The sequence below is a fragment of the Anolis sagrei genome, chromosome 4, assembly GCF_037176765.1.
Source record: "Anolis sagrei isolate rAnoSag1 chromosome 4, rAnoSag1.mat, whole genome shotgun sequence".
Taxonomy (NCBI): domain Eukaryota; kingdom Metazoa; phylum Chordata; class Lepidosauria; order Squamata; family Dactyloidae; genus Anolis; species Anolis sagrei.
In genome coordinates, this window is record NC_090024.1 from 239,200,269 (window position 1) to 239,217,593 (window position 17,325).

Below are 17,325 nucleotides of genomic sequence, written 5' to 3' on the forward strand. Positions count from 1 at the left end.
TTCAGGGGAGTCAAAGTTCTGCTGTCTTCTGCTTTGGTCAGACCTCACGTGGAATAACCAAGTGTCTAGTTCTGGGCAAAGCAATTCAAGAAGAAGACGAACAAGATGGAAGGGGTCCAGAGAAGGCAACTCAAGGGATCAAAGATTTGGGAACCAAGCCCTACAAGGAGAAGCTTGGGGAGCTGGATATGTTTAGCTTGGAGTAAAGAAGGCTGAGAAAAGGAGACCTGTAACTTGCCTAAGAACACCCAGTGGGTCTCCATGGTTGTGCAAGGATTCAAACCCTAGTCGCCTCCAACGCTCAAGTTGCTTCACCACAATGGCAAATTGCCGTAGAACCCAATAATAATAATAATAATAATAATAATAATAATAATAATAATTATTATTATTATTAATTTATATCCCGCTCCATCTCCCCCAGGGGGACTCAGTGCGGCTTACATGAGGCCAAGCCCATCAGTGCAGTACATACATTGTAATACAAGAACATAACAATAACCAGAAAATAAACTACATAAAATTCAAAGAAATATGATAAACGACACAGGCAGTATAAAACATGCAATTAAAAACATAGGATTTCACTGGGCAGGGACACATTCAAGGCTAAAAATTTTTAAAAGTTCTGGGAGATAGGACGATGCAGATCATCAGGATGAGGATCCAAGAATGAGGGAGGATTCAATTGCACAAACTATAAATAAAGTGCTCTAAGGACGTTTAGTGCAAAGTTTGGTCAGGGAGTTTCTTACATTCAATCACTGAAGGCACATTGGAATAGCCAGGTTTTCAGGTTCCTCCTGAAGATTGCTACCGTGGGGGGTTGCCTAATATTTCTGGGGAGTGAGTTCCAGAGCTGGGAGGCCACCACAGAGAAGGCCCTCTCTCTCGTTCCCGCAAGTTGCACTTGAGATGCAGGTGGGAGTGAGAGAAGAGCCTCTCTGGAAGATCGAAGAGATTGCGTGGGTTCGTAGATGGAGATACGGTCGCACAGGTAGGTGGGTCCCAAACCGTTCAGGACTTGGTGTGTTGTCTTTTCTCTGTGATTGTAGCAGTCGTCGATAAAACCAAAGAAACCGGAGGGAAGGTTATGGAAGACAAATCCCTTTGCAGTCACAGAGAACAGCAACTGAGGCATAGGAAAGGAATTCGAAGAATCTTTGTCAGTTCTGCGTTAAACCCATTGAGATATTTTGCTTCCTTAACTGTTATAGCCTTGTGTGACTAAGCCGTCCCTTTAAAATAGGAGAAACTTTTAAGTATCCCACGCTGCTTTCCTAAGGTGCTTTCTAAGACTCTGTTGGCTAGATTTTCCTTGCACTAAATATCTTTGTGGAGGTTTGATTTGACCCATCATCCCAGAGTGTGTTTCATATGATGTATGGAAAGCCTTGAGCACACAGTGGCTTCAAGAGCAGTTCACATGGAGCTCTTTGGAGTGTGAAAGATTAGTGCAAGGGATTTTAGTAATCTTCATTTTCTCTTTGAGCCTTAAATACTCCTGACTTTTTCGTCCTCTTTACTCTTCCAGTCAGTTGTTGGAGTCTGCTCATCTCCTCTTCCCTTTAATTGGGATAACTTTCAAAACTGGCAACTGTTTACTGGATAAATAATTTCAGAATTGTCATTTTAAGGATTCTCCATTTGAATTTTTAATCATTTTTATATACGAAACTTTAAATGCTCCTAGAAAAACTGTAGGTCTTTTCTAGTTGCAGATCAAAACACTTAAAATACTAAAAAAAAAAAAAAAAATTTGGGAAAAGTGTTTGGATTTTGATGTATTGTCGAAGGCTTTCATGGCCGGAATCACTGGGTTGTAGGTTTTTTTGGGCTATATGGCCATGGTCTAGAGGCATTCTTTCCTGACGTTTCGCCTGCATCTATGGCAAGCATCCTCAGAGGTAGTGAGGTCTGTTGGAACTAGGAAAAAGGGTTTATATATCTGTGGAATGACCAGGGTGGGACAAAGGACTGTTGTCTGCTGGAGCTATGTGTGAATGTTTCAACTGACGACCTTGATTAGCATTTGGATTTTGTGTTGTTGAAGGCTTTCATGGCTGGAATCACTGGGTTGCTGTGAGTTTTCCGGGCTGTACAGCCGTGATCCAGAAGCATTCACTCCTGATATTTTGCCCACATCTATGGCAGGCATCCTCAGAGTTTGTGAGGTCTATTGGAAATAAGGCAAGTGAGGTTTATCTATCTGTGAATACTGTCCAGGGTGGGAGAAAGAACTCTTGAGGTTAGTGTGAATGTTGCAAATGGCCACTTTGATTAGCATTAAATGACCTTGTCGCTTCAAAGCCTGTTTGTTTCCTGCCTGGGGGAATCCATTGTTGGGAGGTGTTAGCTGGTGCTGATTGCTTCATGTCTGGAATTTTCAGGGTGCTGTTGTTAATTTACAGTCACAATTTTAGTGTTTTAAAATACTGGAAATCCACAAGCATGTGTACAATTTCAACAGAAAGGAGGAAACCATGAAAATGAACAAAATTTGGCTACCAGTATGACAAAACTCTAAAATCAGGACAGTAAATAAAGAACAACACTCTGAAAACAGGGAAATTCCAGACATGAAACAATCAGGGCCAGCTAACACCTCCCAACAAAGTATTCCCTCAGGCAGGAAGCGGTCAGGCCTTGAAGCTGCAATGCTTTGCAGTGCCAATCAAGGTGATAAATTACAACATTCACACTTGACTCCAACAGACAAGAGTTCTTCCTCCCACCCTGAACCTTCAACAGATATATAAACCTCACTTGTCTCGTTTCCAATATACCTCACAACCTCTGAGGATGCCTGCCATAAATGTGGGCAAAACGTCAGGAGAGAATGCTTCTGGTGTCCTGATGTCAGTTATGATCTTTCAGCTTACTGCTTGAGGACATTATTGAGGGTAACCGTAATTTTTGCTGATAGCAAATACAATCATTTAAAGAATCCCTAGAAACATGATGCTAACATTGTAGGGCTTCTGTTTGATATCAATATTGGCCTTTAAAGGCAGGAAATAAATGTCTGCATTAGAACTGAAAGCATGAATTGGTTTGTTTCCTCAGTATTTGTAATCATAGGAATCTAGAAAAAACAAATCTAGAAAACTTAAGAGCTTTTTTATAATGAGACTATTCAATAAGCGATGGAATATCTTGCACTCCCTTTTGGCCCCTCCAAAAATGGGTAATTTTTGTTTCGTTTCCATCACAGTAAATGGATCTCCTGCCACAATCACCATAGAAACGTGTGAGGATTCCAGCGACTGGACCACAGCTATTGGAGGTGATGCTCAGAAAGTGTATGTGGGTCTGTCTTTCTGCAAAGTCTGTGTCTCTATTTCTGTTCCATGTTTGCTGCTTCAATCTGAAAGGCTTGTGAGGAGAAAAATAATAAGCATCTCCATAAGCCGCCTTATATTAAACTGTAATAGGCCATGGCTCCAGCGATAAACCATTGAGTTAGCATAGAGAGTTCCAGATTAAATCTGTAACAATTTCAGGCACAAATAAAAGCGGGGGGGGGGGGGGGGGGCTATCTAAATCCCGGAGAGTTGCTACAAATCCTTATAGTGATTGGACTCCATATGAAATGACTTCTAACACAGGGTTTCCATGAACCTGCTGCTCTTCTCAATGTGTTCTTGTCAACCGTGGACATTTCTGTTTGGTGTCTAACATGCCTCTCAAAGCAAATTTGTAAGATTTTTTAAATGGTCCAACTTTTGTTAAAGAGAGAGGCTTCATAATTTGAAAGTAAGCATTATTCTACATCAGGGTGTGAGCGACTGTTGCAACTCAGAGTAAGTTTCACCTTGCTACCAAACACCACCACACCAGAGCTGTAGATGTTGAAGTTTATTGAGGAAAAGCAAAGTCAAAACATAGAGGAAGCAATGCAAAGTTCCATAGACAAAGGTTAAATGCAAAAACACAGTTCCCAAGATCCATAGGCAAAAACATGAAGCATAATCCTTTAGGCAATGATCAAACAAGAGTCCATGGTAAAACAGTGAAACACAAGATCCAAAATCCCAGATTCAGGAAGCCAAAAGCGTGCTGCTTAAAGCCAAGGTTAATTCCATAGAAGCTTGCATGGAAAGAGCCACGTTGAACTGACAATTTCTCTTTACCTTTAGCAACCATGAAGGCATTGCGCTGACCTTTGACAGACTTGGCTTCTTTCTTACTAGCTAAGCGAGAACTCCTCCTGATCCTCCAATCTAAGCGTTCATGCCTGCTCATTAATTCACTATATTCAGTGCTCTCCTTATCAGTTTGGTCCAGCTGGACCAAATCACCGTGGGAAGGCTGAGCAGGCGAAGACAACTCCACCTGGCCATTATCTAGCTCACTGGCATTCTTTTCCCTTGAGAACTGACTTGTCTCTCCTGTGCCTGTCAGACGAGACAGGCACAGACACAGGCCCAGAAATCTGAATCCCATCATCCTCTTCGAACTCTGGCTCACAAGACCCACAGGGTTCAGGTTCAGACTCAGAATCAAACTGAGCCACAACAGACTGCAATTGGAATAATTAAGGACTGTATATGGATTTTTGGAACTACCCATAAAAAGTGTGTTTTATAGTTTATATGTTGGGTTGTGGGATGAGGAAGACTCAACCGTCTACCAAGCAATAAGAGGCTTTGTTCCTGTAGCACAGGACATCTGGATTCCATCCCGCATATTCTTCTGCACTGTCCACTTTGTTGCACAGAAGCAGATTTTAGCCAAGTCCCATGCAAAAGACACACAGGCAAGAGGAAAAAAGGAACAGAAAAACCTTTATCAGCAGAGGCATAAACTTGCAGTGTTGCATGCAAAATCAAACAGTGCAACAAACTTACATATTGTTGCACTCCAGAGCAAGAAAGAGGACCCTCTTGTCATTAATACACCACACCTTGATTTAGGAAAAAATACAATCTTTTTTATTGAATGACTAGCCGTCCCCTGCCACGCGTTACTGTGGCCCACATGGGGGTTCTATGTGAGAGGTTTGACCCAATTCTATCGTTGGTGGGGTTCAGAATGCTCTGTGATTGTAGGTGAACTATAAATCCCAGCAACTACAACTCCCAAATGACAAAATCAATTTTTTTGAGTGAAGGACATACATTGGGTTCTTAGGTGTCTTGTGTCCAAATTTGGTGTCAATTCATCCAGTGGTTTTGGAGTTCTGTTAATCCCACAACCGAATATTACATTTTATTTATATAGATGAATATAAAATAGATTGAAGTCCAAAGGTAAAAAAGCCAAAATGAAACAGCAATGTCCAGAAAGCTTGCAGAAAATCCAAAGCAGTAATGTCCAGAAAACTCCCAATAGAAATCCATGAACAGATTAGCCCTCGCTAATCTCACTTGAAGCCAAAAATTCCCTTAGAGACCAGACAACTGGAAAACCCGGGAGGTTTGTACTTGATACTAAACGATCCTTGGTCTGAGGAAACCCCCCTCACGGGCACTCTTAAATCCCAAAAGCTGATTCCGCTAACTCTAATCTTTGGTTTTAGTTGTCGGATTCTCTCGGACCTACGTAAACATTGAACCTCCCTGCGGTTCTGGCTTATCTCCAAGTTGTGGCTGTTATCATTGACCCGATCAGGTCTTGTGAGCCAGAAGAGGATGATGGGAAGCCTACTCTGAGTTGCAACACTCATGAGAACTTGGCTTTTCCCTTGAAGCCTCTAAATTAAAGCCTGTAGGATTTTTACCGCCCAAAATGTCTCCATCTTGAGCCTCGTCCTCATTGACCACTTCAGTCTCACTATCCAAACTAGGCCCATCAACATTGGCATCAACATTAGGCAATATAATCAGAGATTCAGGCTCAGGTTCACACACAGGCTGAGTCCCAACACATTTTCCTTGTAAGTAACACAGAATAAGGCTTCTTCATCTTGAGTCAAATGAGAGAGCAAAATATAAACCTTGAGTAAATAGCTATTCCACCATTGCAAAGAGCATCGCTGTTGAGCATAGCAGCATTACAGCATATTGCTTCTCCAATCTGTATTCTAAAATCCATGGGTGTGGTCCAAACATACTGGCTGACCTACATTACCAGCTGCACATAATAATTAACATCATAGGGTTTTTCTTTAACACACACTTGATCCTGCTACGACTTAACTGTAACACACTTTACCAGGAACTAATATCTAGCTTACTACCACACGTTATAGATTCCTTGAAAAACCATAGTGACCCAGACAAAGTAATTATGCTTTTAAACTGCCAAGATTTTAACTTGCCTTTCAGTGGCAAGATTCCTGAACAAAGTCTGTAAACTGAATATGTAGCAAATGTGAAGTTCCTTTTTCTATGGTTTTTACTGTATTTTATACTTTTTTGCTATGTATATACCAATAACTGGTTATTGGATTGGATTATGTATTATGTATCTGTTGTGGTCTTATGTACGCTGCTTTGAGTCCCTTTCGTGGGAGAAAGGCAGAATAATAATAATAATAACAACAACAACAACAACAACAACAACAATACATATTTGATTTATTTCCATTAAAATATTCATATCCTAAGATGTCAAAGCAGCTGACCATAACATTGGTTTAAATAGATTGTAACAATACTGTTGCAAGACTACAATTTTATTAAATTGTGTAGCAATTAAATACCAGATGATTTAATAAGGGTTAAAACAATTTAAATTAGTGTAACCCTAGCATGCATGCAGACTAGATAAAGTCAATTCAACCCCAAGACTTAAATCCCCTCATAAACCTAGTAGTTTTTGCGTGGTACCTAAACAATGCAATTCATACAGCTGTAGAATTTGGTGTATTCATTCTATAATGTCATTCTGTTTTTGAAGAACTGATCATGTGGCCAAAGTGTCCCTAATGCGTCCATTTTCATAGTATCCAATTGCTGAACTGAATGCTTCGACTGTAATTTTGAAACTTTCTGTTCTCTGTAAATCATGAAGATCTTTTCTTGTCTTATATCAGTGGTTCTCAACCTGGGGTCCCCAGATGTTTTTGTCCTTCAACTCCCAGAAATCCTAACAGCTGGTAAACTGGCTGGGATTTCTGGGAGTTATAGGCCAAAAACATCTGGGGACCCCAGGTTGAGAACCACGGCCTTATATAGTTTGTAATATACCTTGACGCAGCTTGATTTCTGCCTGTCAGGAGTTGGTGGACAAGGGGAGAGTGCAGTTAAATCTTTCTTTCCATCTGGCAGTGGTTTTGTCCAAGACCAATTAAGCCACACCAATAGCAGTAAATACATGTCTCTGTTTCCAGAGCATGTGGGCATCAACCGGGCAGAAAATGCATTTCATTCCCGCCGCAGCCTACTTTAAAGCCTAGCCTGTATTTCAGTTTTTATTCCTTTTTCTTTAGATGATACATATTCATTTTGGCAAAGCCTGAAGGAGGCGGGCTTGCTGGAAGAAGTGATCCAGGAATTCCAGGCGGAGTTTGCAGAGACCATGAAGGGCCTGCAGCAGCGGATACAGGAGCCCCCTTTACAACTGAGCGGTAAGAAGTGGCCAGCTCATTGGACCTTCCTTGCAAAAGAATATTTTAAAAAATATTGTTGCAACCCAGAGCAGGAAACTGGACCCTCAGACAACAATCCACCACACTTGGCTTCAGGAAAACAATCCTTTTTTATTGATGAAAGATGAATACAAAATAGAGGAAAAAATGCAAAAGTAAAAAGCCACAGTGAAAATCTGCAACAAGAAATGTCCATAAACAAGATCATGAAACCCACAGCAAAACTGCTGAATCCTGGAACCTGTTAGCAAATCACTAACCGTACTTAGGACACCTAGAAAACCTCCGAGGAACAAGGCTACTTGAATCAGGAGACCTGCAAACAATGGCACATGAATCTGGAACGATGCCTGGTCTGAAGCTGTATTCAGAACAGTCATATTTAAGGCCAAGAAATCTATTGCAAGACACGCCTGAAGATTTCTTTCAATCTGGCTGACCTGCGTAAACATTGGGCTTCTCCCCGACTCTGCCAAATCCGCCCCCACCTATCCTCATTAGGCAGGCCAGGTGCCTGATTCTCTGGAGAGCTAAAACTGGGAGGAAAAGGGAGTGAACCGTCTCCGCTTGGCCCGGAATGTATGTTCTCATGGGAATCTTGACTTTCGCTTTCCAAGGCTGTAGGATTTTCACTACTCAAACCATCATCATCTAAATTGGCCTCAGAATTCACATTGACATCTACATGGGCATCAGGAAATACAATCAGAGAGTCAGGTTCAAGTTCTCACACAAGCTGAACCCCAACAAATATGAAGTTCTATTTATTTATTTATTTATTTGCTATACTTGTATACCGCCGTTTCTCAGCCTAGCCGGCGACTCAACGCGGTTTACAACAACTTATAACAAACAACAGTATACAGTTTAAAAGCATAAAAACACGATCCACAATACATATATCAATAAACAATCCAATTCATCTCTTGACTAAAATCGCGATCCAGTTTCGTCGTCCAAATTGCCAGTCCTTCCATCATTACACTTATTGCACTGAGTTAACCGAACGCCTGCTCGAACATCCAGGTTTTTAGTCTTTTCCGGAAAACCATCAATGAGGAGGCTGATCTTACCTCCATGGGGAGGGCGTTCCATAGCCGCGGGGCCACCACAGAAAAGGCCCTGTCTCTCGTCCCCGCCAGCCGAACCTGTGAAGCAGGTGGGATAGAGAGCAGGGCCCCCCCAGAAGATCTTAGGCTCCTGGTGGGCTGATAGGCTGAGATACGTTCGGATAGGTAAGTTGGGCCAGAACCGTTTAGGGCTTTAAAGGCCAGCGCCAGCACTTTGAATTGAGCCCGGTAGCAGATCGGCAGCCAGTGGAGCTGGTGCAGCAGAGGAGTTGTATGCTCCCTGCGCTCCGCTCCAGTTAGTATCATGGCTGCCGAGCGTTGGACTAATTGGAGCTTCCGGGCCGTCTTCAAAGGCAACCCCACGTAGAGAGCGTTCTAGACTTCAACTCTTTTACTAGAGCATCCTCTGAGAATAGGAGTACCATATATACTCAAGTATAAGCTGTGTTTTCCAGCCCCTTTTAAGGCTGAAAAAGCCCACCTTGGCTTATACTCCTCGAATCAAAGTTATTTATTATTTTACTCTGCTATTATTATTTTTATTACATTATTATTTTACTCTATTTATTTTTACTATTACATTTACATTATTTTACTCTATTATTATTATTACATTTATTATTTTACTCTATTTATTTATTATTTATTTACTATATTTATATACTGTCCCTCTCAGCAGGCAGGCGACTCGGGCAGTTTACAATTGGTGCCAAGACCATAAAATACAATTTCAATACAATAAAAACAATGGGATAATAAAACCATAACAAAATCAATAAAAACATGAACATTAGAGTCTCCTGTTAAAAACATTGTCCAATCTATTTATTGTTGTCACATTTATTATTTTTCTCTATTGTTGTTATTATTACATTTATTGTTTTTCTCTATTATTATTGTTATTATTATTACATTTATTGTTTTACTCTATAATTACTGTTATTATTACATTTCCATTATTTTCTCTATCTATTATTATTTTTATTGCATTTGTTATTTTACTCTATTATTACATTAATTATTTTCTCTATTATTGTTATTACATTTATTATTTTTCTCTATTTATTATTGTTATTACATTTACATTATTTTACTCTATTATTGTTATTACATTAATTTTATTCTATTATTACTGTTATTACATTTCCATTATTTTACTCTATTATTATTTGTATTACATTTATTTACTCTATTATTACTGGAAGGATACATAAGCACATTTACATTGAAGGAGGTTAGAATAATGGTTTAATAAATTGGACAGTCTTATCTTAAATTACAGTTTTATGTAAATACTAGCCGTCCCCTGCCACGCGTTGCTGTGGCCCAAATGGGGGTCTTGTGTGGGAGGTTTGGTCCAATTCTATCGTTGGTGGGGTTCAGAATGCTCTGTGATTGTAGGTGAACTATAAATCCCAGCAACTACAACCCCCAAATGTCAATATTCTATTTTCCCCAAACTCCACCAGTGTTCACATTTGGGCATATTGAGTATTTGTGTAGAGTTTTGTCCAGATCCATCATTGTTTGAGTCCACAGTGATCTCTGGATGTAGGTGAACTACAACTCCAAGACCAAAGGACACTGCCCACCAAATCCTTCCCATAATTTCTGTTGGTCATGGGAGAACTGTGTGCCAGGTTTGGTTCAATTCCATCGTTGGTGGGGTTCAGAATAGTCTTTGATTGTAGGTGAACTACAAATCCCAGCAGCTACAACTCCCAAATGACAAAATCAATTTTTTTGAGTGAAGGACATACATTGGGTTGTTAGGTGTCTTGTGTCCAAATTTGGTGTAAATTCGTCCAGTTGTTTTGGAGTTCTGTTAATCCCACAAACGAACATTACATTTTTATTTATATAGATTCGAAAACATTTAACCTGCAGATGCCTCAATTAATGTAATTTTATTAGTATTTATTTTTATTTTGAAATTTACTAGTAGCTGCTGTATTTCCCATCCTCGGCTTATACTCGAGTCGATACATTTTCTCAGTTTTTTGTGGTAAAATTAGGTGCCTCGACTTGTATTCGGGTCGGCTTATGCTTGAGTATATATGGTAAATTAAAACTTGGCTTGGTACTATTGGCAGATCAGGTATGTTTTGGTTTTTTCACATTTTTAGATGCCGTCTTGCTCAACAATACAGTCCAGAACTTTGGCATGCTGGACCTGGTGAAGAAAGTTCTGGCCAGCCACAAGTGCCAGATGGACCGCTCCAGAGAGCAATATACGCGTGACTTGGCAGGTACAGTTACTCAGTCCTAACTATTCCCATGCTATTTTCACTTTTGAGAAAGCTCCCCAAGAAGTCTTGCTTCTACTCATTTGTGTGTCACTAAAACCATGGGAGGAAGCCCTGATGAGATTTCGTTGGGCTTTCAATATGCCAAGAATTTTCCCTCCTTCCAAATCGAATAGTTAGCGTGTGATTCCCTGGATGTGATTTTAATATTTATAGCAGGATGTTTTAATGCTTAGTCTTAATACTTAAATGTTGTTTATGTCTTATATTTAATGGTTTTAATTATTTTAATTTATAGTTATATGTCAGTGTTTAGTTATTATGATTTTTTGTTTACATGTATGTTGGCATTGAATGTTAGCCATTAGTAAACAGCCCTGAGGTCCCGGGTGTGAAAGGCTGTTATCTAAATTATCAATATAGTAAATAAATAAATTTTCCATCTGGATTGAAAAAACTCTACATTTAGGCCTCAAAAAGCAAATGCTTAGGTAAAGGGTGATGGATACTTCGCTTGGCAGTTCTGTGTGTGAAAAGGACCTTGGGATTATTGTTGATTATAAGGCGAATATGGCACAGGTGTAGGATGTTGCAGCAAATAAAGTAAATACTGTTTTAGCCTGTATTAATAGCATTATTTTTTTTAATTATTACATTTGGCCCGGCCATGGATTTTCAAATGCTTGTGTGTTACTGTTATTGTTTATTTTTGTTTATGTGATTTATATTAATTGGTTTGTATTTATTGTTTTTGTTATTGCCTTTGTTTACTGATGTACTGTGGGTTTGGCTTCATGTAAGCCGCACCGAGTCCCTTGGGGAGATGGTAGCGGGGTATAAATAAAGTTGTTGTTGTTGTTGTTGTTTCCAAGTTAGGGGAAGTAACATCCCAGCTATATTTAATACTACTGTATTTCATCAATTCTAGGGTGTGCTATCGATTGTAAGATGTACACAAATTTCAATGCCACCAACACAAAAAAGTTTTGATATATATTAAAAAGCACCCATCATTCTAAGACATATCCCATTTTTAGAGATGTTTGTATAGGAGGGAAAGTGATTCGTAGAATTGAAGCAATACAATATTTTAATATTTGTATTTTGTAGTTTTTTAGATTGTATAGTTTTTAAAATTGTGAGCCGCTTTGGACCCAAGTCCTGGGAAAAAGTGGGGAAAATAATAATAATAATAATAATAATAATAATAATAATAATAATAAGCAAAGACATAAGTCGGCATAAGTCAGTAAAGCTGGGTGCAGTGCCTAAAGACCTTGACCTGCACTAAAAAAAAACAATCAGCGCTGACAAAATTACCACCTATCATCTGCAAAAGGCCACTCTGCTTGAATCTGCATGCATTATTCGCCAAGACATCACACAGTCTTAGACACTTGGGAAGTGTCCAATGTGTGATCCAATACAAAAGCCAGCATAGTGATCTTGTTTGTTGTGTACTAATCCTGTTGTGTATATAATAATAATAATAATAATAATAATAATAATAATAATAATAATAATAATTCCAGCAGACCTCACCTCTGAGGATGCTTGCCATAGATGCAGGCGAAACGTCAGGAGAAATGCCTCCAGAACATGGCCATATAGCCCGGAAAAACCTACAACAACCCAGTTTAAATGCTTCTCAGTTCTAGAAATGTTAGCTGCAGAGAAAAGAGTTGTTGTTCTTTCTAACTGCTCGGAGCAGCAGCATGTCCTACTTAAATTGTACTTTTTTTCACACCAAAGCCAGCTTGTTCCTCCTGTTTTAGAATAGCTTTTGGCGCTATGCTCAGGGTATGAGGAGGAGGCCGGTTCCTGTTCGCAGCTGGTGTGACTTAGTGAGAGTCTTGCCTTCGCTTTCTGCAGTTACCATCCCCTCTCTCTGTCTCTCCTCAGCCCTGGAGCAACAATGCGATGAGCATCGGAAGAGAGCGAAGGAGCTGAAGCACAAGTCCCAGCATCTGAACAACGTGCTGATGACCTTGACGCCGGTCTCCGTCCCGTCACCTCTGAAGCGCCCCAGGCTCACGAGAGCCATCTCGGGACCCCCTGCCATCACTTCCCAGCTCCTGACTCAGTCGGCCCAAATCGCCTTGGCCCCAGGGATGCCGGTCACTCAGCTGACCAGCCTACCTCTTAGCAAATTGGTCTCGGCCCTCCCGGCAGCCACTCTGGGGAAGACTACAGTGCAAACCGCAACTGCCAGCTCCCCGGCCTCCCCATTGCTGGGTGGCTACACCGTCCTGGCCTCTGCCGGCTCCGCTTTTCCCAACACGGTCGAAATCCACCCCGACGCTTCCAACTTGACTGTCTTGAGCACGGCGGCCATGCAGGACGGCAGCACCGTGGTCAAAGTGGTGAGCCCTTTCCAGCTGCTCACCCTCCCGGGACTGGGCGCCGCCATCCAGAACGTGGCTCAGCTGTCTCCCGGCGGGAGCACCATCATGACTGTGCCGTCTAGCATCCTAGAAGGCTCCACCACGACCGAAGAACACACGACCATTGAGGTGGCCACCGTCGCAGATGAGCCCGAGCAGAAGTGAAGCGCCTGCTTCAGCCTGCCTTCTGGGGTGTGCTCTGGGCTCATGCGGCCCTCCCTCTGAGGAGAAGGAGAGCGGAAAGGGAGGAAGGGAGACAGGTTGGCTAATGGGAGAATAGTGAGAATAGTGGGAGAATTGGGATCAGGGAAGGGAGAGAAAGAAAGAGAGAGAAGGGAGACCACCGCCGAGAAGACAACAAAGAGATCACTATTCCACAGGAACCATTAAAAGCCACAATCTTTCCATCCTCGGCTTGTTAACTCAGTGCCATCTCTAGTGATCTGAAGGAGAACAATCTTAGAGAGACTGAGGCAGGCAAATTTGGTTTCTGAAAGCAATCTAATTAATGGATAAGGGGAGAAATGAGGATGATGAGGCAGCTGGCCTGGTGTAGTTGTGGAAAGTGCAGTACGGGGTGTTTTCAGCAAATCGTCAAGAGCCAAGCTGTTGTGCATAAATGGTAGACCATTTATGTTGGTGTTTAGCAGCCTTCTTGGCACCTTGGAGAACACAAAAGTGTCAGCCTGGCTGGTAAGATTGCATAGTGTCTATAGCAAGACCTCGGAAGCCTTCAGTCACAGCATGGAGGGCAAGAAGGTCCTCTGGTGTGTGTGCGATCATGAGAAAATATAGTATGACTCAGTTCTTTAAGCACAGCAGTGGGCAGGCCCAGTCGCCGTGTCGTGATGAACACACCGCTTGAAACATAGGCATTTGGAAGAAAGGTTTGCAAGTAGCACTAGCAGAATATCATTTATGTTTTTTAAAAGCCCCCAATCTCTGGGAATTAAGGGTCCTTTTCTTTATATGTCCTCCAATTGCTACACGTAAACCTCATGCCTTCTAGCTCTGCTCCTTTGCAGAGAGGCTGCCATTCTGCAAAATTGCCCGACCTGTTCACCTCTCGGTAGAGGTCTGGATTCTACCTCTGCCCACCGTGACACAAAAAGCCCTATCCGCTGGGCAACGGCAGCTTGGGCCACCGTATGTTTTGGAAAGGATCGTTTGGCTGAAAGAGCTGCAATGCAAAAAGGGAAAATGTGCGTATGCAGCTTTTCAGTACGTGTGTTTGTGGGTTTGTTTGTTTTTTAATTAAATTATTGTTTTGACTGGCTTGATGGGTTTGATTACCTGAGGACTGGGGAAACCAAAGGAAGAGGTACTTGTGAAAGAGGAAATATCTATTACTGGGCACAGGCGGTGCCAGGATTTGGATTCCTGCAGGGTGGGTTTGTCTCTAAACAGCAGCAAAGGCAAATCTCTGGAATGAACTATTAAAAACGTTATCAAAAGATGTACGGTGGCTGTTTGGCTCCCTTTTTCTTATACTTGCTTTCACCTAGAAGAAAACCTCAATGGTATAGAATCATAGAGTTGGAAGAGACCTCATGGGCCATCCAGTCCAACCCCATTCTGCCAAGAGGCAGGAATATTACATTCAAAGCACCCCTGACAGATGGCCATCCAGCCTCTGTTTAAAAGACTCCAAAGAAGGAGCCTCCAACACACTCCGGGGCAGAGCGGTAGCATGACTTCCCTAGATCTAGACACTATGCTCCTCTTGATGTAGGCCAAAATCCCACCACCGAGAAGGCCCTGTCCCTTGTCCCCACCAGTCTCACTTGTGATAGAGGTGGGGCCAAGAGCAGGACCTCCCCAGAAGATCTTCAACTCCGAGGTGGGACGTAGAAGGAGATATGTTCGGACAGGTACGCTGAACCAGAGCCGTATAGGGTTTTATAGGTCAAAACCAGCACTTTGAATTGTGCTCGGAATTGGATCGACAGCCAGTGGAGCTGACATAACAGGGGAGGTGGTATGCTCCCTGAATGACGCTCCCTCCTCCATATTCTGGAGGACATTCATGAAAAGTGGGCACACCACCATTGAGAGCAGAATCCTTACATAATAATCTTATCTACAAACGAGAAGAAGGGATCGTGCCTTATTTTTCCACCATGCTATTTCAAGATGATGTTGACTTGGTATGGATTTGCCTTGCAAGCCAGTCTGGGGTGTATTATCTATGACAGCACATTGATGGTGGTTTACTGTCATGGTCTCATATAATGGCATGTTGTGGTTTGCAGTTTGGCAAGTGACTTGGTCTTCTGTAGATTGTGCTACTTGACGTCATGGTCCGTGGAACAATGCCAGTCCAGGAGCACTGGTGGGTTTCCGATAAATAGACATCATTGTATCCAAAGAACACAAAGGAGGGTCCTTGGCACATTGTGGAGAAAAATCCCTCTATTTATTTATTTTTTTGTTGTGTCAGGAGCGACTTGAGAAACTGCAAGTCACTTCTGGTGTGAGAGAATTGGCCGTCTGCAAGGACGTTGCCCAAGGGACACCCAGATGATTTGATGTTTTTATCATCCTTGTGGGAGGCTTCTCTCATGTCCCCGCATGAGGAGCTGGAGCTGATAGAGGGAGCTCATCCGCCTCTCACCGGATTCGAACTTGCGACCTGTCAGTCTTCAGTTTAACCCACTGCACCACCGGGGGCTCCCCATCAGATAGCATAAGAGACCCTGATCTAGTTCATCTAGATCAGTCATGGGCAAACTTGGGCCCTCCAGGTGTTTTGCACTTCAACTCCCATCATTCCTAACAGCCTCAGGCCCTTTCCTTTTTCCCCTCAAACCAAACTTGGCACGAATCTTCAATATGCCCTCATGTGAACACTGGTGGAGTTTGGGGAAAATAGGCCTTGACATTTGGGAGTTGTAGTTGCTGGGACTTATAGTTCACCTACAATCAAAGAACATTCTGAACCCCATCAACTATAGAATTGGGCCAAACTTCCCACACAGAACCCCCATAACCAATAGAAAATACTGTGTTTTCTGATGGTCTCTGACGACCCCTCTGACACCCGTCACGACCCCCCCCCCCGGGGTCCCGACCCCTAGGTTGAGAAATGATGGTGTAGATCAAGGGGTCCTCAAACTAAGGCCCGAGGGCCAGATACAGCCCCCCAAGTTCACTTACTCGGCCCTCATTAAGAGTCAACTTAAGTCCGAAACAACTTGAAAGCACACAACAACAATCCTATCTCATCAGCCAAAGCAGGTCCACGCTTCCCATTGAAATACTAATAAGTGTAGATGCACCTAGTCTATCTTAACAGCCTGGGCACATACAACACACTCTTGCTAGATGCCTCCAAGTTGAATCCACTCTCCTCCAAATCCTAGAAAGCAATGGGAACACATCCCATCCATAAAAATAAAATAGAAATGAAGTTGGGATTTACGTACACTGCCATATAATTCAGTTCAAATCTGCATTATATGGAAGCACAGATGGGGCTGTAGATACTAGGGAATTTGCCCTGCAGCCAATAGTTTGCTGATGCTTATCACAAGGATTTATCCTGGCAAGAGTCAATCAAATTAGCTTAGCCATTGTCTTACTCTTGGGATGGGTGTGATTTGCATCTACACTGTTGAATGAAAGGAGGGTGACAAAGTGGTGGCTCAATAGTATGGGATCATGGGAGCTGTAGTTTGGTGAAGCTGTGGCACTCTTTGGCTAAACTACAACAAAACTCCTATGGTTCTAAAGCAGGCATGGGCCAACTTTGGCCCTCCAGGTGTTTTGGACTCCAACTCCCACAATTCCTAACAGCCTACCGGCTGTTAGGAATTGTGGGAGTTGAAGTCCAAAACACCTGGAGGGCCAAAGTTGGTCCATGCCTGTTCTAAAGCATTGAGCTATGGCAAAGTAATGCCGAACTGCACTAATTCTTCAGTGTAGGTGCATCATTGAAACCACCGCACTGGCTCTCATGAAGTCAATGCCTTCTTGTGTACCTATTGGGGCTTTGTCTGCATTGGCCACATTTTCCCACGGAGGCTTTATTTATTTATCGTGTCAGGCGCAACCAGACATTTGTATTACATTTTTAACAAAACAAACAAACA

General features: G+C 42.1%; 1 protein-coding gene across 3 annotated transcripts in view; it reads left to right on the forward strand.

Annotated features, from left to right (window-relative positions):
- The window catches only part of GMEB2 (glucocorticoid modulatory element binding protein 2), a 43,014-nt gene extending 28,324 nt beyond the window's left edge, over window positions 1-14,690 (forward strand). For all 3 annotated transcript variants that reach the window (XM_060771891.2, XM_060771890.2, XM_067468259.1), the window contains 4 exons: window positions 3,215-3,286; window positions 7,376-7,513; window positions 10,731-10,853; window positions 12,753-14,690. In XM_060771891.2, coding sequence (XP_060627874.2) covers window positions 3,215-3,286; window positions 7,376-7,513; window positions 10,731-10,853; window positions 12,753-13,399 — 980 coding nt within the window. In that variant the 3' untranslated portion in view covers window positions 13,400-14,690. The remainder of the gene's footprint in view (window positions 1-3,214; window positions 3,287-7,375; window positions 7,514-10,730; window positions 10,854-12,752) is intronic.
- The last annotated feature ends 2,635 nt before the right edge of the window (window positions 14,691-17,325 follow it).